General features: G+C 47.7%; 1 protein-coding gene across 1 annotated transcript; it reads left to right on the top strand.

Moving 5' to 3' along the window:
• Positions 1-4,953: 4,953 nt before the first annotated feature.
• On the top strand, positions 4,954-7,187 carry LOC142573973 (uncharacterized). The gene is made up of 4 exons (XM_075683170.1): positions 4,954-5,038; positions 5,264-5,326; positions 5,504-5,554; positions 5,722-7,187. Exons 2-4 carry the CDS (start codon positions 5,296-5,298, stop codon positions 6,735-6,737), a joined length of 1,098 nt encoding a protein of 365 aa, XP_075539285.1. The 5' UTR covers positions 4,954-5,038; positions 5,264-5,295; the 3' UTR covers positions 6,738-7,187.
• Positions 7,188-26,535: the final 19,348 nt, after the last annotated feature.

The following is a 26,535-nucleotide window of genomic DNA, read 5'->3' as shown; positions in this document are numbered from 1 at the left end:
GAGGTATAAGAAGAGAATGAATGAAGTGAAAAAATACATTGCGGGGCCCCTTAAATAGGCCCACTAAAATCGTAGGCGGGATCTTGTTCACGCCAACGTCACGTGGCAGGCATGAGTCTGGTTGTGGACGGGCGGCTGATCCCTGCTCCCAGGTGAGTTTGCAGGGGCTTGCCTTCTCTGGCGGCAACCCACGGGGTCTGGTCAGGGATAGGCGGCGGATCCCGTCTCCCAAGTGAGTTGGCACGGGCTTGCCTCCTCTGGCGGCAACCCGTGCGTCCTGTTTGGTTCGCGGAAAGCGTTCCCCCTAGAGTTAGAGAGTTCCTGGTAAAGGGTTTTCGCCTTGGTCGCACACACAAAGGGGCCTCTCAGCACTGCGGGCGCCTGCTAGACCGTCAGTCACTCGAGACAACCATAGCAAATTAGGAATCCATCCTCGGCTTCGGTTGAGCAGGGTCTTTCGAGTATCCTTCTTTTGCCCGGAGTGTTACACGTCAATCGTAACAACATTCTCTTGTGTGACCTGCAAGGAGGAGGCGATGAAATTCGCGCTGTTCGCGGTGAAATTTGCCGCTTCGCGCTAAGCCAGCCGCAAGGCTCCGTCAGTTGTCGCCTCTCGTATACTCAAGCCGCCGCCGCGCGTGAGCTTAGGCCGCAATAGGAACCTCTCGAGCACTACGCACGCAAGAGAACGCAGTATTGCCCTTAATTAGCGGAAACCGTTTGTTGTCTCCGGTGCACCCAACACTGGAAGAACGCCCGGCCCTGGCCGGCGCAGGAATCAAAGGGCTGCTATAGCATGTCGCTGCGAAAGGATGGCTCCCCGCGATACGCCGCTAAGAAAAAGTCGCCGCGGCAATGCTGCTTACTCTCGCGATAACCGATGGGCCCACTCGCGAGAGCTCTCTCTGTCGGCTTGGGCCTCCGAGAAGTGCGGCTCGGCGCAATACGACCATGCATGCGCGAGCACTACACACCGCTCTTCGGCTTAGCGTCCGGAAAAGATCAACACAAGGTACGCGCCCGCTCTACGTCCAAGCACATCGTAGGCGAGCTCAAGTCCGAGACGCAAAGCGGCCAGCGGACGAGAGGAAAACGCGTGCGTACCGAGTGCTGGTCCAGGAGAGGTGAGCCTCGCTCCCGTCGCGAGCAGCCGACAGCGGCTACCCCTCGTGACGCGAGCGCCGGACTGCAAGTTCACCATCGGGAGTCGAGCGCCACCGCCGACAACCTTCGCGAGTGGAAAGGGTAGATACGTAGGGACGACAGAACAGTTGAATGCCCGCGCAAAAGCGCCGGAAAATACCTCAATCCCCACAAGTTAGAACACCCTACGAGTTCAAGCGCAATGCTAAACGTTGAAATCGAAGTCAGTGCTTTGGCCGTCGGGCGAACCGCCCAATTCTTTACAGCGAAGCTGTTAAGGGCTAGTTCCCCCAGTATCGTGTCCGTGTAGACAAAAGATTCCCCATGCGTAGGCCGATCCCGAAGTTAGTGCAATGCCGGGCCACCCGCGGCGGAGATGAAGCAGGCGTTAAGCACACCCCTTATGGGGGGGCGATCGATCCCGAAGATAGTGCAATGCCCGGTCTTCCCGCGGCGGAGGTGCAGTTCCCATTAAGCAGCCCACATACTTCTTCGCTGGTCATCCTTCTTGACAGAGTAGAAGGGCAATAATTTTTTTTAATTAAATACATGGCAAATGAGAAGGCAGGCTTTTTTGCTGCAGGTTATATTTTTTTTTAAGAAGAAGAAGAAGAAGAAGAAGAAGTTTATTTACCACATAAGTACACTGATATATACAAAGCGGTAGGGATGGCAGGATAAAAGCTGCATAACGGCAGCTTGACTAGTCCCACCTCCCCATGAACAACAGGCAGCAACATGGCAAGATATTCGTAGTACATTCTTGTGGCAAGGTCAATATATACATATGTATATATACATATACATATCAAAATCTTAAACACACAACTCACGCAATAACAATCAAGAAAGCAAAGCAATATAGGTAAATGGCAATTTAGCGTTTTTCCTGTTTATTTTTTATGAGAAATGCGTTAGCTTTACGTCGCACCTTTCTGAGGTCCCGGATCCCTGATTTAGTCCGCGTACACCACATTCCAAAGCGTTGTTCAGAAGCTCACTCGACACAAGTCCTGCCTCTTCCAAAAGCGAAGTGCGACTGACGGTGGTATGGACCAGACCACCCTCAGATCTATTATATATATATTGACACATGCACTTGTTTATCTCTTACGGATGAGCGCTTTCACCGTCTAACAAATGTTATCGCTCAGCGCGGAACGCGTCAGCATGTGTCGGAAGTTTCTCGAATGTTATCGATGGTTCTGTTGTCACAAAATCTCTTGTAATTTTATGGCATGTTCGACGCAAAGTTTGTAGAACTTTCTGGAAGACACGCGGGTACCATCGATTACTCGGAACTTTCGATGACAGGACCACCCACTTTGTCCCTGGATCGCTCGTCCTGCTGCGGTTCCCAGCGCGACGTGTCGGACGATCAGAAAAAACTGCTTTTCTAGTACACCGATTGCTATCGCGTATGCCGCCAGGTGACTGATGTCACTGATGAAATTGCTCAACTGTTGCCTTCGTCACCATCTGCTCATCCCCGCACGGACATTGTACACGTCGTCCGTCTCAGCTCCTATCGTGCGCCGGGCTCCCCTTAATACCTCGTGTGCTAGTTCTTTCGTCTAGCTATGCGTGTCAGTGCTTTCGCCGCCGGAGGGCATTGTCCTGAGCCAATTGTCATGTGGATGTAGAACAAGATGCTGAAGTGTACAGCGGACAAGAGGAGGACGAAGTGAGCGCTATCATTTGCCATATTTATTGTTGCGGTACGATTTATTTTCTCCTTGTACATAGTATAAATAAACCCCTTTCCTGCAGATCTGCCCGTAACATCTTGTTGGAGGTGCGGGGTCGATCACGATCCCATCACGGAACTTCGCAGCGGACATCTTGAGGGCTATTCGATCATGTGGACTGAAAGGCCCGCTGCTTCGGCTAAGGCTACCACAACACCAATTGTCTTGACCCGACTCTGCGATCCTGGCTCCTTCTCCGACATTGACACCAAGGGTGTCGAAGACTGGCTAATCAAATATGAACGAGCCAGCAACAATACCCGATGGGACCCGACTATAATGCTACCTAACATCATCTATTACCTCAAGAGAACGACCTGCGTTTGGTTCCAAACACACGAGAAGGAATTGACCAGTTAGGAACACCTACAAGCAAAAGCTCGAGGAACTCTTTGCGAAGCCATTGGGCGCCAGAGAGCCACCAAGAAGGAACTTTCGTGCTGGTCCGAAACGTCGACCGAACCTAACTTTGTGTGCATTCAAGATGTATTAGAACTCTGTCAGCTGGTCTACGACGAGGTCCCCGAAGCTGACAATGTCAGCCACATTCTTAAAGGCATCGCCGACGACGCCTTTAATTTACTAGTGTATAAGGACTGCTCGACCTTCGACGACATTATCAGAAAGTACCGACGCTTTGAAGAAGCAAAGAACCGTCGTGTCTCACAAATATTCATTCGGATCTCTAATACCGGCACTACCCCGCCGTGTGAAGACGTCCAGCCGCCTGTCCTGCTGCCTGACGCCGCACGTCGAAAACATGCTGCGTCTTGTCCGGTGCGAGATTGAGGCTGCGTCTCCGTAGGTTCCTCAAGCGCATTCTTACGACGAGTATCGCCCGGCAGTATCTTTGACTCAAGCTGTCGTACACGAAGAGTGGCGAACGCACCTATCTGTCTCATCTGTGCTGTAAGTAGCCCTACCGTCAGCAACTACTTTCGAGCTCCCCGCCCACAATCGACTTATCACGGATAACGCGACCCAAACCAGTGGCGCATACATGGCGACAAGCCACTATGCTTTAACTACAATGGGATAGGTCAGATTTCCCATGGTAGCCATTATCGCTACGGTCGGCTTCCGTCTCCGTGTCGCGCGTACACTTCCCGCCCGGAAGAGAGTCGGTCCTCGCCCTTTTACGCCCACAAAAACCGCTGCACTATTGGCCGCGAGATCGACCTATAGGTGGCAGCACCGCCGCCCCGTTAGTGTGGATGCGTCGCCCATGCGGTGTGTGGAAGTGTACGGGCCGACTGTTTTCATTTCGCGATTCTGTGCTCCGTGCCCGCAGAAAACGCTTCATTTGCCATGGTGAGATTTTGTTCGGTTCCGCAATGCAGCACATATTGCACAGAGCCAGGGATAAGCTTTCACTACTATCCCGCTGGCGCGGCACGTCGCCGAGAATGGCTCGCCAGGCTTCGGAACGGAAAGGCGCCTTCCAAGTATGCGATGGTGTGCAGTAAGCATTTCGACGATGGTGCGTTCAAGCGTTCGCTGACGAATAAGGATGGTGAGTAGTCAAATCTTATATCACATTTGGGAATCCTAATCGGCAATCTGGGCATTAATGCTTGCTGCATGCGTAGTTGCTGCGTAGTTGCTGTGCGTGTGAAGATCGTTGCAGTCCGCGAAAGTTCGTGTCGGCGTGGCCTGGGATGCCAGTAATGAGTTGCCTGTGCTTTCATATACTTCCGCAAGTAAATTAACCATGTCTCCACGCATGCAATTTATTTTATATCCTTCATGCGCCGCCTACGCAGTGAATGCAAGGTTCGCGCTCAGCTGCGAGTCCGTATAAACGACCGTCACCGAGTGTGACTAGTTGTCACGTTTTCCGTTGTCTTTCCTCAGCCACGGGAACTGTTCTCAGTGCTCCGAAGTGTAAATACGAGCACCGAAACACGGCAAGTGTGTACGCATGATCTCGTACAGATTAAACAGTGTCGTTTCGCGAGCCAACAGCTGATGGTCCATTAAGCGATGAACGAACATGCGCGAGCGAATTTATTGCTACTGCTCATGTTCATATATTTTTTCTCTCTCTTTTATAGGGGGGCGAAAAAAATTGAAGCCCGATGCACTGCTAACATTGAACTTGCCGCAGCGCAGATTTGACAAGCAAAAGCTGCCTCGCAAGCCACCGGGTAAGTGATGCTGCTGACAGGCGTTCTTTCGATGCTTTTTATCCACAAAAGCTGTTGCTTCATTTCTGCAGCGAACGAATTTTTCGTAATCCTATGCAGTTGCCCGACAGCTGATATGCACACTCGCGGTTGTTTTTCGGTGAAAGTACCCAAATGCACGTGGAACAATCGTATTCAATAATGCGCAACCCCCCAATACCGTTTTTCTTCTTTTTTTTGTAATAGCAAAGAGAGCCCCTGTTTCAAGGCAATCAAGGATGCCAGGAAGCATAGCCGACGATGTTGCAGGTGAGTTAGAAATTTCATTTATCCCTCATTATGTGCCCAAGAGGATTACAAAACTAATTTAAATGTTGAGCCACAGTTTTTCCGGCATTATGTGCCTCATAGTAGCCTTTGGATAACTTCTGCGAGCACAATGGTTTTGCGTTTTCAACGTAATTCACTGCCTGGTGTATGGCGCAGGTCATGCCTCTGTTCATGAAGAAAATCCTGCTGAGGAGACTGCGTACGAAGGTATGCTTCTGCGAGATTACCAAATTGGCTACTATTTTTGCTAGCTAGCGTTCTGACTTGGCATGACAATAAAGTATACTTGGCACAACGAAGACACATTGAGTATAGTTCCACACATGCGAGTTTACTGTACTAGTAACGTCAGATCTATTGTGCATTCGTTACAGTGCCACAAGATGATATCCTGGAACAGTTCGCCGAGATTGTGTGTGCACAAACTGGCACACTACGGGATGCCTGTGTACAAGCGAGTCCTCTCCCAGTCATTGGCCGCCCCAAGCCTCTCCTTTCATGTGCGGTTGGGCAGACAGACGACACCATCAAAGTGCTCACAGGATTGCCATTTCTGCAGCTGTTGAGGAATATAATTGATGAGTTCGCTGCCTTGCGCAGAGTATCCATTCCGAGAGGTTTTGCATTAAGTGACGAAGATACCGTGCTGATGGTTTTTGTGAAACTCTACCACAACATAAGCTTCAGCTTTTTATCTGTTCTTTTTTCTATACACAGAACAACTGCATCGAACATTTTGAAGGATGCCATATGCATTCTTGCAAATGTACTTGGAGAGGCGGTGTTTTTCCCTTGCAAAGAGTCAGTCCTGGAAAACTTGAGAATTTATTTCAAGGAATACAAGGAAACTCGCATTGTATTAGACTGCACAGAGGTGGCCCTTGAAAGGCCAGGTGACTTGACATCGCGGCTGCTTACCTACAGCCAATACAAACGCCAGTATACAATCAAAGTATTGATTGGCGTTGCTCCAAGCGGCATGATAACATTAGTTGGGAAAGCGTTTGGAGGTCGCGCTTCAGACACGCAACTCACAGCCCACTCAAATGTACTCAACAAATGCGCGGCATATGTCGACCGTGTTATGGTTGACAAAGGTTTCCTGATAGAGAACCTTTGCGACGAGGCCAGGGTTAGTATGGACAGGCCCCCTTTCTTAAAGAAAAGGGAACAGCTTGAAGAACATGAAGCAAACAAAAATCAAGCGATTGCAAGAGCAAGAGTACATGTTGAAAGAGCCATTCAACGTGTCAAAGCCTTCAAAATTGTTCAACAGAGGTACCCCATTCAGCTCCTTCCTGTTTTTGACAAAGTCATCTTGTTGCTTTCTGGCATAGTGAACTTATCAAAGCCAATTTTGGGGGAAGACAAGTTTCTACCAAATATCTAAACAGTGCACAAAGTTGAAATAAACGCGAAATAATACCAGATGTTATATTGTTGCCATATCAATACGTACAGTGGTCACTATAGTGCAGAAAGCACAAAGAGATAAACAAAGTGACAACATCAACAAATAATTTTGAGAATTGCCTTTCGCCCTGTTCGCTTATTTATTGCACAATCCTTTCAGGAATAAATGTTCGAAATGTTGCTACATGCGTATTGCGTGTTTCTTTTGTACAATGTGCACAGGTGCCCCGACGAAGACTAACTGCTCCTGAGTCTCGAGCTGTCGGCTGAACTGGCCAGCACTGCAGTTGTTTTTGTAAATATACCTTGTAAATAGGCTAGTGCTTAATCTATCGTTCGTTTAACAATATTCATGCCAGATCCTTTGCAACACTGAATAATTTGAAACAAAGGAAAACGCAAAGCCAACATTCTGATTAGAGTGGGCCATCGGCCATGCCCTGCTGCAAGAGTGTAGACTGTCACGATCGCTGAAGCTAAGTGGCACAGAGCTCGACCAGCACTTCGGACGAAGACCTCTTCCAGTTCAGGTGTCAGCCTTGGGCGAAACAGTGACGGTGTCTGCAGCAGGGACTGTCCCCTTCCCCCAACCTCGAGCGACATTTTTTAAACTGGAAAGTGTGTCTTTCAGCGCAACCCCAGCAGTTGTAACATTTTAAATAATTATCTCACCGCAGTGGTGAATTTCTAACGATGGATGAGTTGGCTATAACATAAACAAAGAAACGAGAAAACATGAGTTTGCAGCCAGTTTGACATCTTGTTTAATGTACTTTGTTCTGAACAGCAGAAAATGAGCAGGTATTCATTGTTCTAAAGTTCAACATATACTAAGATGCCCTAAGCGCAGTAAAAAGGTATTCGCTATAAATTAGCCTCACAGAAGTACAGCATTGTTCAAAGTATTCCTTGTCGAATGCTACGTGTAGTAACTTCCAGACATCTGCACTCTCATATACAAAGAAGTCGCATGAGTGGATTCCCAGCACACCCATTTGCACCTGAATTTGAGTTAAGTATGCTGGCTTGGGGTTTTCCTTACTGAAAGCATTAGAAATTTTTTGAGGGCACTTTATCTCAAGCATACTTGTTTTTCCTGAGCAGCATTCGCATGCAAAATTCACAATCCCATCAGGGGAACAACCGATCACAGGAAAATCTTTATACACTATAAATCCAGTCTGCTTCACAGTGACGGTGTGCCCATCGGCATTCATTATTGCTGTATATCTTTCCCTTGCTTCGCTTTCTCTTTCGCTACCAGCCTTCATGGCCTTTGTTTAAAATGTTGAGCTTTTCAAAAGTGTCTTGAATAGACCTGACAGGTTGTGGGGCCGTGGCTCTGACTTGAGCTTATTTGCTTTTGTTTTGAACATGTGACAGATTGTACTGGTGACAACACCCTTGCGATAGCTGTGCCAATCATCACTATTGGGATGATTGGGACACCGTGAGCCTCTCTATTTCACTAATTGTGTTTTCATTAAATGCTTGTTGCACCTCTTCCACGAAGGAACTGAAATCTGGCTTCTGCGACTTTCTTATGAGCTCGAGCATTGTGCAAGGCTTGGCTGCTTTGTTAGTTGCAGTGTTGTTGGCAAGCTTGTCGAGAGTGGAGAGTCCTGCGGATGTAGAAAGACATTTGTTTTATCATGACAAGTTGAAGAATCAAACACCATACGTATGAATTTCTGTCAATACACATGCCCCTGAAAACAAGCGTTCTGTCACTATAGAACAATAGTTTAGCCTCGTAGGTGTATGAAAGCCAGGTATTCAAAAATGAATGAATGAAGTTCGCACCTCGTCTTGGCTTTTTTGTGACGTGCATTTCGGCTGAGCAAGCATATGGCAAGCCACGCATGAGCCTTTTCAGTACCCCTTCCTGTGGCCGAGAAACTGCAGGCTCCTGAAACTAGATACAAACTTCCATTAAATTCACATAATTACAATGGTTAACGTATTCGCTTAAAATTTCGATGACCTAAGTAGATTTTCCACTCCTTCCTACACACATGAGCACAGAGTGCCTCCACAAGCTGGCGTAACCAGCTTACATGGTAGAAAATTTTGCTTCAGCTGTCGTTTCTCCTCTTCCATCAGATGGGACGCCATAGACGTCGCACTTGGAGAATAGACTTTATGTACACGCTATTTACATTGACAGCTATTTACAGTGGGTCATCATATTTACGACCATCTGCGTCGCCCCGTCCTCGCACCTTAATTACAACCATCGCGCACGGCGTGCCACAAAGGGCAACCCTGCCGAAGTGCACCCACCGATTCACCATGCCGTCTTGTGCATGGTTCGTCTCCTCCGGCGGGCCCGTAAAGCTAAGTGCACAGATGGATTTGTATCGGGTGCCAGCCTGCCTTTCAAGAGACCGCGCATCGGGTCACCGATCCCTCTGGCTTTAAGTTGCCCCTTTGTACCCGGGCATGGCCATTGACGCCCTAACGACGCTTTGCCCGTGGTCCGTCACAGACAGGGCACCTCCGTCCGCGTTTCCGGGGCAAAAGGCCCCCAACGTCGCACCTTTTCCTACGTTTCAAGACCGCACGCGCGACAGGTTAAGATGTCCCGAGGTGTCGGCGCGGGCTATGTGCCGCCAAAGAGCGCCTCCCGCCTCATTACCGAAGCGCCCGGCTGGTTTTACTCTCGGCGAAGCCCGAAAACGGCGACCTCCCGCTATTCTGGGGCGAAATTACCTCTCAGCGTCCATGCCGTTTGGCAACATCCTTTACAACCTAACTGTAACAGTGTACAAAATAAATACAGCAAACGTGTTGGGCATGCCAGGGCAAAGCATCAAATATAAATAAATTTGATTGACGGAAGTACTCAAGAGCTTAAATCAAATGGCAACTAGACAATTCATTAGCAAGGTTACTTGGTTGCGAGCAAACGTATGCCATTTTCTTGAACATTTTTGTAAGAAAGCTAAATATTCTCTAAAAATAGAGAATTATTTTTGAATAAATTGAAAAAAAATCTAGTAGTCATTCTGGATGTTGCTGTGTACATGTACATGAGCAAGACAAGCTAAAACCTCTCTTGCAAGCTTGTAGTTATCCAATATTGATCTACATTCCATTGTAATAATGTATGAAAAGCTGCATCGCATAATTACAAAGTTTCTTATAGCAAACTCAATGGAAGCAAGGCTTAGAATAAGCAATAGAATAAACCAACACACGTCTTTCATGGTATCATGCGCCCTCTGCTTACACCGACCTGCACCATAAAGTCATGTTACAATACTCCTTAGGTCAATGTGCAATTGTGTTTTGTCTCAGGCAATTTAAAAATCAAGAGTATACTTGTATGCCAGAGCACTGTGAAAGCAAATTAATGTTCTTTTCTTTAACACTTGCGTTGCCACATGGCATAGCGTTTCAAGGGAATTAAATGTAAGCATGTAGTCCGGTTTCGTGCCCGTCTTTCCTGAATCACCATTATTAATGAGCTGTAGCTTAAAAAAATCTGCCAATCACTTTAGAGATAACACAATATTTAGGCAGCCAAACCAATATGCATACCTTGGGGCAGCATGGTAGTTCAGTTATGGGGGTAGGTCCATATTTCTGTTTGACAGTATACTTGGCGTTTTGTCCCCATGACTGGGGTAAGTCAGTTGATGACAGAAGGGTTAATTGCCGTACTTTGTTAATATGTAAAAGCACAGCAATACAATGCTTGCACTTCTGAGAGGTGCTGAAAGAAAAACAAAATGTGCAAATTATTCCAAGTTGCATCGTTTATACTCACCAAGTGCATTGATTTTACATACTGCTGAAACACTTGATTGTCAGATATAGTAAATAAATGATGCTACCACATGTGATCAGTCCGTAACTGATCTTATAAAAGCTCTGGAAACAAGAGCCACTATATTAGGCTAGTCAAAAAATAGCCATCTTACTAATAAAATGTCATCTTAATGACTATATTGTGGGGATTTACCATAAGCACCACTGCAAATTCAAGTGCCTGCATGCGAAAGTAATTAAAGGGATCTAATGATTATGACACAATATAAATTAAACGTTGCATGCTTTATTTGAGCTTCGTGTACCGGTTGCAACTGGTTATAAAGCGACTCGAAAGCATTTCACAGTGGTAGTAACACTGAAACTAACTCGTGATTTCGTAGGTCTGGCTAAAAACAAAAATTGATAAAGCAACGTAAGTACTCTAAATTTATCGCATAACGTAAACACATCGCAAATCCGCGAGTCAGCTTAGTATGATGTAATGTAAACAAATCGCGATACGCGCCGCGACCTTCTACATCCGAACAACTTGAGGCAATACTTTACCCTGCAGGGCATGTGCAGTTCAATTCTGCTATTTTCGTCTCGTCGGTCAACTTCAGGTCGACTCGGTGTGGGTCCTTACTAAGCGCGGACGACTGCAGCACGAATGCGATAACGTGCACAGGACCGTCAGAGCAGCAGGTGGAAGCGACGGCACTACACTCAATGATGTGGCCCGCCGCAACAACTTCGTCGCCTTCGACGAGACACCTGACACCATCCCCAACATGGTTGAAAATTGTGCTTAGAGGCAAGGGTACTGTAAAACGGAAGAAGACCGCATGTTAACCTCACAACACGTTGAAAGGAGACGAGCGCACATGGTGTGGTCGCGTTAAGCAAATGCTTTTCGCATCAGTGCACTAAAAACGTACAGCGATTTACTTTACGAATTCCCGTTACAAAAATGAAAGAATAACAGGTTGAGAGGTTACTCACCATCCAACAAACCGTCCTCGTCAACATCCATTGTGATTCCGCGAACTAGGAACGCTGCACACTGCGGCTGGAGCGGCGACGGGCCACCGGCATCCACACCGATTGCCCGTCGCTCACCGTCGCCATACCCTCGCCGTCCCTCTTCGGAAAACTTGCCAGTGCAGCTCCAACAGCTCCCGGAGTTGATGCTGTATTGGCCAACCGACCCGGAAATCCTCTGTTGACCCTGGCACCCCAACCAAATTTTTTGGACGTACAAGTGGACGGCGTGCCTGTTTCGGCGCTTCTAGACACGGGGACGCAATTATTCGTTATGAGCGCTCGGCTTTCTTGTCGTCTCCACAAGGTTTTTACGACCGCAGCGTCACCTGTCGTCCGTGTTGCCGGCGGCGGTACATTCTGGGTGATTGGCATGTTGCACTACGCGTGTGAGCTTCGCTAGCCACCAGACCTCAGCTCTATTCGCCGTTCGGAGTCCACAAGAAGTCATCCTCGGCCACGACTTCCTGAGCGCCCATTCTACCTTCATCGATTGCTCTTCCGGCTTTGTACAGTTGGAACTCTCTTCTGTGCCCGATCTTACCACCAAGTCACCATCGCGTTTATATGTCACCGAGTTTGTTCGCCTTCGACCAACTACCACTACCTATGCCACACTGACCTCAGATGCCGCGGTTTGTGACGCCGACTACGTGATCTCTCCTTCTCTCGAGGCTCTTTTGACAGGGCGTGTGGCCCTCCCTCGCTATCTTGTGTCTGTTTCTGCGACCCTGGCATGTATCCCTATTCTCACCATTGAACGCACACCACAATTGCTTCCCGAAGGTATCAGATTGGGCAGCATAGCGCCTCTAGATTCTCACGACCCTCTGGCCCTTACTATTTATGCGCCGCAGTCTTCTGGAGGCCCTTACGCCCGCACTTTATTTGACACCCATTTTGACGCAATGATTTCCTCATACCTGTTGGGTGCTCAGTATAACGATTCACGTCGCTTGCTAGCCGCTTACAGCTACGTTTTCGATTTTTCTTCGCCTCACCTGAGCCGGACAAAAGTTGTGACTCATCGCATTGACACTGCGAATGCTACTCCCTTCCATAGGTGCCCTTACGGAGTATATGCGATTGAACGCTGCGTAAATGGAGGTGAGAAAATGCTGACAAAGGATATCATCGAACCATGCACGAGTCCTTGGGCGTCCCCTGTGGTGCTTGTTAGAAAAAAAGACAACACCTGGCGTCAAATAAAGTGCGGGCGTAAGGGCCTCCAGAAGACTGCGGCGCATAAATAGTGAGGGCCAAAGGGTCGTGAGCATCTAGAGGCGCTATGCTGCCCAGTCTGATACCTTCGGGAGGCAATTGTGGTGTGCGTTCAAAGGTAAGAATAGGGATAGATGCCAGGGTCGCAGAAACAGTCGCAAGATAGCGAGGGAGGGCCACACGCCCTTGCAAAAGAGCTTCGAGAGAAGGAGAGACCATGTAGTCGGCGTCACAAACCGTGGCATCTGAGGTCAGTGTGGCATACGTCGTGGTAGTTGGTCGAAGGCGAACAAACTCGGTGGTTGTGCGTCGACTAACGGCATCTAAACAAGATTAATAAAAAGGACGTGTACCCTTTGCCGCGAATTGACAACGCCCTCGACTCTGCACGGCCCACGGCACTTTTCTTCTACAGACCATCTGTCCGGCTACTGGCAAATCACCGTTGATGAAAAAGACGAAGAGAAGACCGCCTTTATAACACCAGATATGCTCTACCAGTTCAAAGTTATGCGATTTGGATTGTGCAATGCCCCAGCAACATTCTAAAGAAAGATTGACTACCTTCGCGGTTACAGGTGGTCTACTTGCCTGTGCTACCTCGATGATGTCGTTTTCTCACCTACGTTCTTCAGCCATCTACGTAGACTCTCGGCTATTCTGCGCGTCCTTCGCAATGCACGTCTTCAACTTAACTCTGCCAAATGCCGCTTTGGCCACCGAGAGATTACTGTACTTGGCCATCTTGTCGCTGCTGCAGGCATACGGCCTCACCCAGCCAAAGTTAGCGCCGTTAACAACTTTCCGACAACTCGTTATACTCAGGACGTCCGTTCGTTTTTTGGCCTTTGTTCTTATTTTTGGCGGTTTGTGAAAGTTCTTGCATAAACATCACGGCACCCTACCTGCTTTCTTAAGACAGACGTGATTTTTTCCGCCTTCTCACAGCTGAGTGGACTACTAATATCACCACCAGTGTTGTCTCACTTCGACGAATCTGCGGCTACGGAAATCCGCACTGACGCCAGTGGCCATGGCATCGGCGCAGTTCTTGCCCAATGCCAGCATGGTCAGGGCTTTATTATTGCTTATGCCCGTCGCCTTCTTTCATCTCATGAGCGAAACTATTCCATCAAAGAGAGGGTGTGTCTCGGTCTTCTTTGGGCCATCGCCAAATTTCGCCCTTACCTCTACGGCCGACCCGTCATCGTCATTACTGATCACCATTCTCTCTGCTGGCTGTCCTGTCTGAATTATCCCACTGGTCGCCTTAGTCGTTGGGCACTGCGACTTCAAGAATGTTCATATACCGGCGTTTACAAATGTGGCCGCTTGCACCAGGATGCCAACTGCCTCTCAAGATACCCAGCAGATCCACCGGACACTGCCGTGAGCGACTCAGGCCCTTGTGTTCTTCTATCTCTCAACTCTTCAACATTGCTGCCCAACAACGCCTAGACGTGTCGTTACGCAAGATCATTGAAAATTTTTACTCCCACGCTCTCGATCCTTCTCTGCGCCTTTTTGTGCTCCCAGAAGACACGTTATATCATCGTATTCCCTAACGGTCCCGACCACTTGCTTGTCACCCCGACTCAGCTCCGTTCCACTGTCCTGGCGCAGTTGCATGACCCAACAACAGCGGGCCATCTTTGCGTGTCACGCACATACGACCGCACATGCCGCCGTTTCTGTTCGCCTGGTGATGTCCTGCTCAGTGCGCCGTTAACTGGGCTCGTGCGTCCTTTGGCAGCGCCGGAAAAGGTCGACACTGCTACCTGCAGGCCATCTTCACCCTCTGGAGATTCCGTACGAGCAATTTCACAGTGTCGGTCTCGATTTACTTAGTCCGTTCCCTTTATCCGCCTCTGGAAACAAGTGGGTCGCCTTTGCGACACCTTATGCGATGCTGTTTGCCATTACTCGTGCACTTCCCATTAGCTGTGCCACCAAAGTTGCAAGGACTTCTTGCTGCATAACGTCATACTCAAGCACGGAGCTCCTCGGCAACTGCTAATTGACCGGGGCAGACAGTTCCTGTCGAAGGTGATGGATGTAATTCTCAAATAATGTGCGATGCAACATAAATTAACCACGGCCTGCGATCCGCGGACGAATGGCATGACAGAACGCCTGAAACACCTACCGGCATGTTGACCATGTACGCGTCTGAAAACCACCACGATTGGAACGCTGCATTACTCTTTGTGATATTCGCGCACAATACTTTCAGGCATGAGACTATTCGTCCACCCACTGAATATGCCGGTGCCGACCATGCACGTCAAGCTGCTCGCAGTCGATTTTCTGAGCCTCAAATCCACCAGCAGTCTTTCTACAACAGCCACCACAGGACCGCCCACTCTGTCCCTGAATCGCTTGTGCTCCAGTGGTCCCCAACACGACGTGTCGGACTATCGGAAAAACTGCTTTTCCAGTACACCAGTCGACATCGCGTGTGCCACCTGGTGACTGATGTCGCCTATGAAATTGCTCCACTGCTGCCTTCGTCATCATCTGCTCCTCCCCGCACGGACATTGTCCCCGTTGTCCGTCTCAAGTCCCATCATGCGCGAGGCACCCCTTAATACCTTGTGTGCTAGTTCTTTCATGTAGCTTTGCTCGCCTGCACCGAGTCGGTGTTCTCGCCGCCGGAGGGTATTGTTATGAGCCAATTGTCCTGTGGATGTAGAACAAGAGGATGAATTGTACAGCGGACAGGAGAAGGACGAAGTGAGATCTATCGTTCACCATATTTGTTCTGGTTGCTCCATTTTTAGTCTCCTTGTACATAATGTAAATAAACCCCATTTCCTGCAGATCTCCCCGTAACATTATATATATATATATATATATATATATATATATATATATATATACGCTACCGACTTCACACATCACACTAGGGCACTCCTAATGCGAACGCATTAAACAGTGTCGTTTCACCCGAAGCGCTGAATATTGAAATCGACAGGTACGTTTACTGTTACGCTCGAGCTACTCGCACGGTGTTCTAACAGTACGTGGTGGGGACACGTTGCCCTGAAGGAGCAGATAGAGCTGCTATACGAAGCGTCTCACAACGCTACGCGATGAGAACGGCGCGGAGACGCTTCAAATGTACGTGTAGTTGCTGCAGCAAAAAAGTTACAGAGGCACTTAAGTCTCCTTACGTGCACTGAACGCGAAAGCAGTATGATTCCTCCGCGCGATACTTTTCACTTGGTCATGTGCTCGAATTGAGCATGGTCAATTTTGAGGGTGGGACACAAAAATTTTGGGGATGGACCAAGTGTATTTTAGGAGTGGGCCAGGTTGGTTTTGAACGTGAGTCAACTCAATTTTCGAATAAGTTATCTTTTTTTTAGTGCGGCCCGGGGAGTCCGTCCGCCGCCTTGGCTTTTCACCGTGGGATTTCACAGCACGAGGCACACCAGGTCCAGCGCCGGGAACGTGACGTCATCACTTGGTCACGTGGGTTTTGGTACTATCGCACGTTAACGCCGAACGCTCGCCGGATTTTCCGCTTCATGGGACATGTAATGCTTTCACATTAAATCAACAGGCACTGGACACCTGGACACAAATAGTTGTTCGCTGCAGTCAGTCGCATTGGTTTACAATACGCATGCGCTCCTTCGTTGGTTATGGTGAAAATTGCGTTTTGGGAGCCTTTACTTTGGAGTCGCCCTCTCGTACGCCGTTGGGATTAGTGTTATGTCTCAGAACGGCAATGGGCATTCCCTGGATGCTTCCCACGAAGCGGCCACTTGACCAGTGTCCGCCTAGACGGCGACGGAGTCCCGGCGCCGGATGTTGACGGATCAACAACGAAGCTCCCTTTGAGATGACAGTAGCCACCGCATTCTGTGTAAACGGTAATTAATAACTGTGAAGACCAGGCGTGCCCTCTAATTGATGCAAGGCGTCAACGTCAAGGACTTTCGTGAGAACAGGTGCCGAATTCAGATTCCGAATTGCCGCGTGATTGCGACGTATGCGAAGGCGGTCGCAAAACATCGGAGGCGGAGTCCAGCGGAATGGTGCGACGTCATGGGTGGGATTTTGCGAACAGTTCGGCCGTTGGTCAAGACGCAGTCGTCAGATTCTCTCGTAGAGTTACTTAGGGAAAAGGACTGTTTTAAAAGCGAACACCTTTGGTCCAGTGCGTGTGCTGACATGTGTGCTCAGGCATGAAGTGAGCTCAGACATTTAGCTCCCGTATCTGAAGCTAGTTGTGTGCATACGTACAAAAACCTGTTTCTCGTCTCCTTGAGGCTCGCAACCTCACCTCCTCATGAACAAACAACTTTCGGCGATAGAAACGGACGACGTCGTGGTTCCGCTTAAGCCAACTTAATATACGAGTTTAACCACTCGTATAGCGCAGGCCAGCTATCATGTCTCAGACGCTCCGGCGGCGTAAGAAAGCGATCCTCCAAATTAGACCAATTCACGAACCTGGAACCTGATCACAACATAACATTTACTACGAATATACTGCTTATCATATCAAACAGAGAATCAACCTTCGAGGCCGAGGCGATACTATATTAACAGAAACGACCTTCCAGCAGAATGTTTTCTCATTTTTTAGGTGCTTAACGATTATTGCAAAGACAGAATAAATATTCAGCACCGCCTCCATGAGTTATTGGGAATACAACGGTGGTTATGCTGGTATAGTCATTTTGGACGTCGTCATTCTTGCATTAGAGTCAAACCATACAGGTGTGATTGATATCCAGGGGACGTATTCTGAAACGATCCGCTTCGGCCATGCTATCGCCTCGGCGATGGTATCGCCGTCAGGGAAGTGCTGATTGGCTTGTCGAGCGCCAGGTCATCCGCTTCGCTAAAACAGCCAATCAGCGCGCGTCGTTGGCGAAGGCGTGGCCAAAGCGATAGTATCGCTGAAAGTGATCGTTTCGGAATACGGCCCGTGTTGAAAAGAATTTGCGAAGAGCCGACCCTGGTTCCTCACTTGCTATTCTAGAATTGGTTTAGCACGCTTTATAAAGTAGTTACTTACTGCACTATGTTGCACTACGTGCTACGAGTGTCACTCCCTTGACGCACTGTGCCTTAACCGCACGCAGGAGCCAACCGGTACTCGAGCGCAACTTCCTCAACGACCAAATCCCGCACAGCGTCGGCGATCAGAGGCGCAGCGTCTCAACGACAGCGTCTCACAGTACTTGCTGTCATGACGGAAGGATGCGATAATGTGTTCGCGACTAGTTCCCAAATAAAGATAAGCGCTACGCTAGCACAAAAACTATGGCGTTGTACTGCTCAGCACGAGGTCACTTCTTCGGTCTCGGCCGCATATTTATGGGGGGGGGGGGGAGGGGGGAGGTGACGAAGTGCGAAACCGCTCGCATACTTAGACTAAGGCGCGCGTAAAAGAACCCAACGTGGTCAACAATAATCCGGTGTCACCCATTACGGCCAACCTCCTGGTCAGATCGTGGTTTGCGCCCGTAAAACGCCAGAATTTAATTATTTCTTTAAAGCATATTATTTTTTGCCATTAGTTTCATTCTTGTTTTCTATTGCGCATTAACCCCCCTTGCGCGATATTGCAAATGAGAAACTCGAGCAAGAACAATGAAGGAGGCACGCATGCACGCACGCACACAATTGTTTAATGAAAACTTCACTCAGCTAAACATTCTTGACGACGGGCTCCAAACCTCTCATTTGCTTTAGCCACCTAACATCAACAATCAAAAGGTAACCACCTAAGATCAACCATCAAAAGGCAAACTAGCGTAACATCGGTAAATACGAGCATAAAGCGCAAATTACTCCTTATGCACAGGTTACCACTCTGGACACTCGAATGAAAGCAACAGCGTCACCGTGATTTAAAACGCTCTAATGATAAGATTTTGGTTTAGTTTTAAAAAAAAGGCGGTCTTCATCTTTTCTCTATTTTTGTTTTTACATTCGGCTCCTTTTTTTTTTTTCAAAAGAAAACCTGCAAAAGCTACTGGAATCACGTCGCTATAAGTTATTTGTCGGGGCAGGTGGACATCATCCGCAAGAAAAATCAAATCAATTCCCCCACTAAGCAAGCTAACTACGTTAATTAGCTTATGCTATAAACATCACGGTACATGTCCAAATTGGAAAATTGAGTGGAATCGCCGTAAAAGTCTCGTTCCGTCTTTATACATTTCAAAACGGCCATGTTAAACGAAATTACTGGCATCAAATTACTCGTTCAATTTACCGGATTGCGCACGCATTACTGCCCAGGGATGCTCGCAATGGGGCCCCCTGTGACGTAAAGTGGTGGCGTAAAAGAAAGCGTGGAACAGGCGCGCTTGGTCCCTACACTCTAAACACAGTTGCACCCTTTGGGGTGTATATTTGCCACACAACAATAATCGCCATCTGTGTTGCCCGCATTTCCTTTCTTTAACGCTGCGAGCCCGGTACTTCCCAGTAACGAACGGCATGCCCGTTATCAGCACGACAGCCTTCTCAACAGGAAAGCAACGACCGCAGTGTTTTCGAGAAAGGAAATTCGGGCAAGACAGATGACGATTATTGTTGTGTGGCAAAAATACACCCCAAAGGGTGCAAACTTTCCTTAGAGTGTACACTGCTGAAGTGACTATGAATCCAATCGGCAGTTGCGGACGTGGCGAATCGCGTTAAAAGGCCTCTCACCGGGCCGCATGGTAAATTTTGTTACTGCACTGGAAGTTGTTACGTGCGCTCTAAGCAGCGCTCTACCGCAGAACATATTTCGAATTAGCTCATTAAGAACAGATATATAAATATCTGAAGTGTCGCGAATCAATTATTTCAGGAGGCGGGTGTCAACGACAACAAAGACACTTTTTTTCCACTTGTCGCGATTGGTTTCCGCAAGCGAAATTCCTTCCCTGCGTCCTTCCATACCGGAGCCGGAGGATCGTATGACGAATACGTCATAGGTCCCTCCTTCTTTCTCTCTCTCTCTCTTTGTCTCTCTCTGTCGCATTTTGCTGAGTGGTGCACTTCCGGTGACGGTCTCGCGCGCGAGCTGTTGCGTTTGTCCCGTTTCGCGCAGCGGACGATTTTTACGCGCTCGAGAACACCTCTTTAGCGGTACACTGCTAGTAAAAATTAGCCGAGATTGGGGTTTTCGCCGCTCATGCGCTTTGAAAACGTCCTTGTACTTAGAGACTACTCGTGCATGCTGGAGCAAAAATGCGCTACATTACATCGTTATACTACCACCTCTAGGAAACGTAGTAAAAGGATGTCATTAGCCGACTTTACGACGTATGGAGCTTTAGGTCACGTGAATAGAAACCTCATAGGGAGTTTAAAACCGCGTGATCTAGAACTTTGCACAAGATCACGTGATTAAATACTGCCGTTATGCAACGCAAGCCCTCACAAGCACTTTAGCTTCCAGTTAAGCCTATATTCGGCGACAGCCAGGCACGGGCACGCTATCGGAAAACATGCCGTGGCGGCAAAGAAGTATACGCACGCAGCGCGGATCCTGTAAGTGCTTGATTGGGAGCACAAATGAACAACTTATAATTGTCACTTGGCTAAGTACGTGAAGCTGTGTACGAAACATGACCGTATTTGTTTCTTTACGCGTGAATGCCAGCAGTACGCCTGTTCCACTTCCGCCGAAGCTCCAGCTGCCGTAGCAAGACAACCATCGCGACGTTTTGTCACCTTTGTTTCCCTACACTACGAGGAAATAAGGTGCAACCGATTCAAGATGAGGCGACATATTCTCGAAAACACGGCACTTGGCGCCATAACCGGTGACCTCTCAGGAATAACTCTCTGGAATAGGCGCACAAGGTTCGTGAAGGGAGTAAAAAAAAAATTGTCCGACCATCCTCCCTAACAACCTTCACACGGACGAAAAAAAAAAATACTGTCGTTTTTACATGCAAAAAGACGGTCAGCTGGAGAGTAAATTTTTATTACGACTGGTACGTAGTATACAAAAAACCCCAGAAACGGGAATGCGATGCGGGACTAGCGGTTGACTCTCATTTCGCGTTATTTTTGTTTGCAGTGTATAAGTCAGTGGCACAATCACAAGCACTGAGGCAGACGCGAGAGGATGAAAGAGCAGGATCGTGGCGCTGGAACGCGGTAGAAAATGACATGTAGTTCTGTTCGCTGCGCGCGCAGTGCACGAGGTGGGAACAAGCAGACGAAACGGAACTACACATCTCTTGCTGCGGTACGAAGTAGAGCAAAAACAAGAAGACATTCGGTTTCCTGTTTCATTATTTCTCTAAACCTAAATTCGTCCATTGAAGCAACAAGTTTAACAAATAACTCCTGTTGCCTCGAATAATTCTCGAAGTCACATGTGCCTGTGAGTGACGTCAGAGCACGGCCATGTACGTAGGCGGAAGTGCGCCATGTATGTCGACTCTCCGGCTGAGATCGCGGTGTCCCCGAGGAGAAGGGCAAAGAGTGTTTCGTTTGAAATCTAAACTCTTTCCACACGCGTACGTATGTGACACGAAACTTAGCAGACACAATCGTTAGCGTGCATTTTACGTCATGTGCCTTTCCGTGACACTGTGGATGGACGGAGAGCCGCGAAAAAAAAAATAAAAAAGCTTTGCGGATTTGTCTCCAGGCCCATAGGGCTTCTTAAGGGTGCGAGAAGTGCCTTGTACAGCTTCATGTATGTATGAGTTGCTCGGATTTCCATATACTCGCGAAGGAGCTCTGTCTTTTTTTGTTCATTTGTTTGTCTGCTTTTGTAACGCAGTACAATGAATGCCGACATTATAACATCTTTTCCTACCTGTCTCTCTATTTTTCAGCGTTACGAGCAAAGAAAAAAAATGCTTTGAATGACACGCTGAGATCGGATTTATACGGTTACGTCTCTGCTTTGGTCTCTGCTTTGAAATTGCATTGCCTAAGAACCAGATTCAGGCGAAGCCATAGTCAACGACTATCGGGTTTATAGAGTGTCCACACAGCAACAACTTGGCAATACATTTAAATGCCCAACATTAGTTGCAAGCGTGCTAGCTATTTAAACAGCTTTATCGAAGAGCTAAGATGCGTTACATTCCGGAAAAAGACGGGAGAACAAGAGCAGGAAGTGCAGACAGCTCATTATTGCCCCCACGTAAGTAGTCAATTCGCGTTACATTTCGCCACGACACACAACACTGAAGGTACAGCGCTGCAGTGCCCTATTAGCCGTTTCTGCCATGTTGTCTCCCCCCGCCCCCTCATTCGCAGTTACCCTGCGCTTTGTTTCACCATCCTTCCCCTTCTTCCATCCCCCAGCGTAGGGTAGCCAACCAGGCTATTGACTGGTTAACATCCCTGCCTTCCTGTAGTCCTCTCTCTCTCTCTCTCTCTCTCTCGAGCCTTAAACAATATTTCAGACGTGAGGTGTGAATTAAACAGAAAAAAAAACATTTTATTAATTAACGCGAAAGCATTATATACCCCATTAAGCGAATATCGGTCGGCGTATAGTCGGCAAGACCGAAAGATGATACCAAAAACATGCTATGGCACAAAGAGCAAGAACACGTCAAAAAGTGACCGCACTGACGTGAAATTTCTCAGGGAGGTTCCTGTAAGCAAGGTAAACTAACGGCTTTAAAAAGCAAATCTTGTATATTTCGGTCTGTGTGGCAATCGAAGCCGGGGCTCCGGGGGTCCGATACGAGCTCGCTTCCTCGACGTCATTGCGAGTCCACGTTTCTGGCTGACTAAAGGTGTGGCCTAGTGCGTGATGTCATTGGGCACGTGACAGCGCAGCCAATGGGGAGGAGGCGGCGCCACGTCATGTGTGTATAACATGAGCGTTTTCAGGGCGTTCCGAGGTCTACCAACTGGTCGTCCTTCTTCGCAGAGTGGAAGGACACTGAGATTTTTCTTCTTCATTTGTTTGTTTTTGTAACCCGGTAACACGTAAGCAGTCTTAGGTGTCTCTGCCGAATTTTGTCAAGCCCTACGCACATATTCGCGTACCTTCGTTGTCAGGGTGCCCTTCTTTGTCATTAATCCTATTGGATTTCTACATCAAGGTTCCGGGCGAGAGAAAACTCGTAGAATGATAACATGCGGCATCAAGGTGTAGAATCTCTCGTAAAGTGCACCTACGGAGAACTGTCCACATTCCGTCAAAAGTATCTTCTATAACAGGAATGTTTGTAAACTAAAAAAGAAGGAGCAAGGAACCAGGCAAACGTATAAGCAGTAGGCATTGCGCGTGGAACGCAACACACGTAAAGAAACACTGCGTGCACAATACAGAAATAGTGCGTATAGTGTTTCTATGGTTTCGCCAACGAAGAAAAAGAAGTAAATTAAAGTAAGACAGAGTCGCGAGAAGGAACGCTACAGACGCTCTTTACGAGTGCACACTAGTAAATAGCGTCTCCTCAACACCGCTTCACATCGTTCGGCATACATCCCAGCCACATGCCAATCCACTCAATCAATAGAATGAAACTTAGACTGTCAATCTGTTTATTTCCTGAACAGAGGCTACTGCTCACAGAAGCAAGGCAGTGCAATGCCTCTTCACGATGGGCATTTCAAAGGACGAAAGGCTGCGTTTTCCGCAGGAATCTACAAATACGCGAGCGGGCTCAAAACTCAAATTCATATCCGCACACCGGGCGCACGGCTGGAATGCACAGGCCGGCAATGAACGTGCGCCTCACGTCGCCGCTCTGGCTTCGAAGAAGACCGTCGCAAAATGTATTCGCACCCTATAGTGACGCCACGGGATGAAGCTCGGCTGTGTCGTTCCATTCGATACACATTGCTGCGTCCTGCAGCTGTCGCATTCCTCCTGCCACTGACAGGGCGCGACGTTGATATTGCGGCAGACTTCCACGCGTGACAGATTCAGCCCCCTTGGAAAGGGTTTCCCTGCTTTGCATTTTTGCACTTCCGAGGTCGTTCTCCAAAAAATTCAGGCGATTTAGCGTGCAGCAACAGTATCGATACACACAGCCGCACACTCGTACGCACGCACGCACGCACGCACGCACTCTATAGAGAGCCACTTGGAGAAACGTCCTAAGTTACACCCGAAACCCAGAGCGTTCTAGCGTCGTCCGTCCTGTTCATTTTCTTGTCATTTCGTGTTACTCTGGACCCGGACCAAAACTATCTCGCCAAAATGTCACTACTTCCTGCTCAAAATAATGCTATATAAGTGAAATTGACTAATTGAGGTGCACTGCTAAAGCCTACACACTAAACATTTTTATACACTTATGGGTGTTAGGAGGGGTGCTTTCTGCATTTACACCCACGTACACACCCTTTTAGCAGCCTTTGCGGTTAAAACACCCTACAACATGGGTGTACACCGCACATAAGGTGCGACTTCGCTAGAAGAAGGGTGTTAAATCGACGGCTGAAGGGTGTTGAACGCATTGATGCATAAATCTAAGTAACGTGTACACGTCCACGCATTGAGCAATGTGTGTATGTATTGCATTTTTTATGCGAAAGCATTTTATGGCCTTTCAGGTAGGAAAGATGGCGTTCTCCGCAACAACAATCCATACGGGACCCTGCTCATGCCAATCTTGTCATTTCCCTTGAAAGCGTTCAGAACCGCGCCGCCCTTTTATTCCCTCAAATTATTCACGTCATTCTAGCGTCACGCCCATGAAAAGAACACTAGGTCAACCTGACTTTTGGTTACGTCCTAGGTACCATCGTCTCTGTATTTGTCATAGAATATGGTACTTTAACCCTTCTCTTAAAGAAAATATTTCCACCTCACCAAGTTATATCTCGTCTCGCATCGACCATCAACACAAAATAGATGTGCCATTCTTCGTTTTTGCCAAGAACAGCCACTGAATGGAACCGCCTTCCCGCCTCCACAGTCTCAATTTGTGACACCACTAATTCAACATCGCTGTTCAAAGTGTCTTACGGTTTAATTTTATATGCTTGCCCTGCACTGGAAATATTGTATACTTTCAGCCCTTCTTTCAGTTGTGTCTACTAGGCCTTGAAAGTATGTATAATAAAGCAATAAAATGTGACGTCATCAGCGTCTTATATGACGTCAGTAGTGATACAGAAGGTAGTAAATAGAACATCGTTAATTATGAGCAATTATGAGTAAATAATGTGAATTAGGGTGGAATAAATTCGGTTAAGGTTCGTACAAACTGTAGCAAGGTGGATTACGGCAGATGAAGGTAGAATTGTGAAGGACACGTGACAATGTATGACGTATCACGGTCACGTGATAATTGCAAGTGTTTATCCATGAAGTCATTCAGTTTTCGCATTCCTAAGTGACTGTCGATCTTTTTCTAGGATTCTGATGTTACTGGCATGACGGCCACTCCAAAATGTATCATCGAGAAAATGTACTCACTTTCACTTATAATTTAATTATCACTATATTTTGTGCTCACAATTATATTATCATGCAATTAAACACTTCTAAGACAAACTGCAGTAGCAGAATGAAAACGCGCGAGCAACTTGCACAATTCTGCACGAATATTTCCGTGCCCTTGAAAGCCCAACAAAAAGTGGCGAAATTAAAGAAGCTGTCTGGATACATTGCTGAACAAACAGGGACGTGCTGTTAGACGAGCCTCTGCTGTACAATGCCATCAACGTACAATTTGCTTGGTGAAGCCATAACGAAGACATTTATAGCGGCGAGATCACGCTGGAAGTTCTCAAATCCGAATCTCCACGTACCTTGCCTAAGTTATTCAGAGTTTTACTATGCTACTAGTCTGCTTTCTAAGCGCATCCTCGGACACAGTTTGTAAGGCTCAGCCTATATATTAGGGGCTGGTGTCGTCAAAGCTGTAATTGCTTATCCGCAGCGTACGCTCTTAGAAACGCATTCTTCAGTCGCCTCATGAATGCTTACGCGTCGCTGTCGCAAGACCAAGATGTGAGGGTCTTTATCGAGCCAGGACACCGACATTCTTCTGGGTAATTTGCAAGTTTCCTCTGCATATCTAATTTGCCTTACAAAAGACATCAACAAAAAACGTCAGCACTATAAATTTTCAAGATTCCAACATGCCCTTTAATATAACAGCTCCATAAACTCGGAAAGTATGCCTGCAGCGATATGTTTCGACGCAAAACGATTATCAGTATGGCCAGCATAGGGGGTCGCTTGCTAAATCCGCATCTAACGGAAACGTAAAACCTGGGGCGCCTCTAATCCGTTTCACACATCAGTTGCAACGCTGCGGAAGCTACGCAAGAAGTTCGACGAGGAAGGGTTGTCACTCCGCGCGATCCGGCCATGCTTCGCTGCGCGCCAAAGGTGTTTGCTTGCGCGATCGTGCACATGAGGCCGCCGTGGTGAGCTTCCAATAAAAAGAAAAAACGTAAAGTAAACAAATTGATCTCAAACAATTGATTAGTGGCCGTATAGTACACTTTGTTTCTAAGGATTTAGGCTTCTTTTTTTCATGCAGTGCTGCCTTTTTATAAAGTTTCGCACAACTGCCTTGAAGAAAATCGAACTGTTTCTAAGTGCGTACGCATCCACTCCGAGAAGTCTCTCTTGCCTCCACAGTGTTGCACATGATGTCTGAAATGGAGTACATATTTGCATGTATGTCTTGGCTCCGTAGTAATACTATTGACACGCATATTTCTTTATGTTTCATCATCATCAGCAGCAGCAGCCTGGTTACGCCCACTGCAGGGCAAAGGCCTCTCCCATACTTCTCCAACAACCCCGGTCATGTACTAATTGTGGCCATGCCGTCCCTGCAAACTTC

Source organism: Dermacentor variabilis, chromosome 3 (genome assembly GCF_050947875.1).
Source record: "Dermacentor variabilis isolate Ectoservices chromosome 3, ASM5094787v1, whole genome shotgun sequence".
Classification (NCBI taxonomy): Eukaryota; Metazoa; Arthropoda; class Arachnida; order Ixodida; family Ixodidae; genus Dermacentor; species Dermacentor variabilis.
Note: the sequence above shows the minus strand (reverse complement) of the source record. Positions and strands in the feature narration are given on the sequence as shown.

Bases quoted from the DNA above. Each gene is read 5' to 3' on its own strand.
- LOC142573973 (XM_075683170.1), top strand. From the start codon at position 5,296: ATGCCAGGAAGCATAGCCGACGATGTTGCAG. The intron at 5,327-5,503 runs GTGAGTTAGAAA...TGTATGGCGCAG, and splicing joins CATAGCCGACGATGTTGCAG to GTCATGCCTCTGTTCATGAA. The intron at 5,555-5,721 runs GTATGCTTCTGC...CATTCGTTACAG, and splicing joins TGAGGAGACTGCGTACGAAG to TGCCACAAGATGATATCCTG.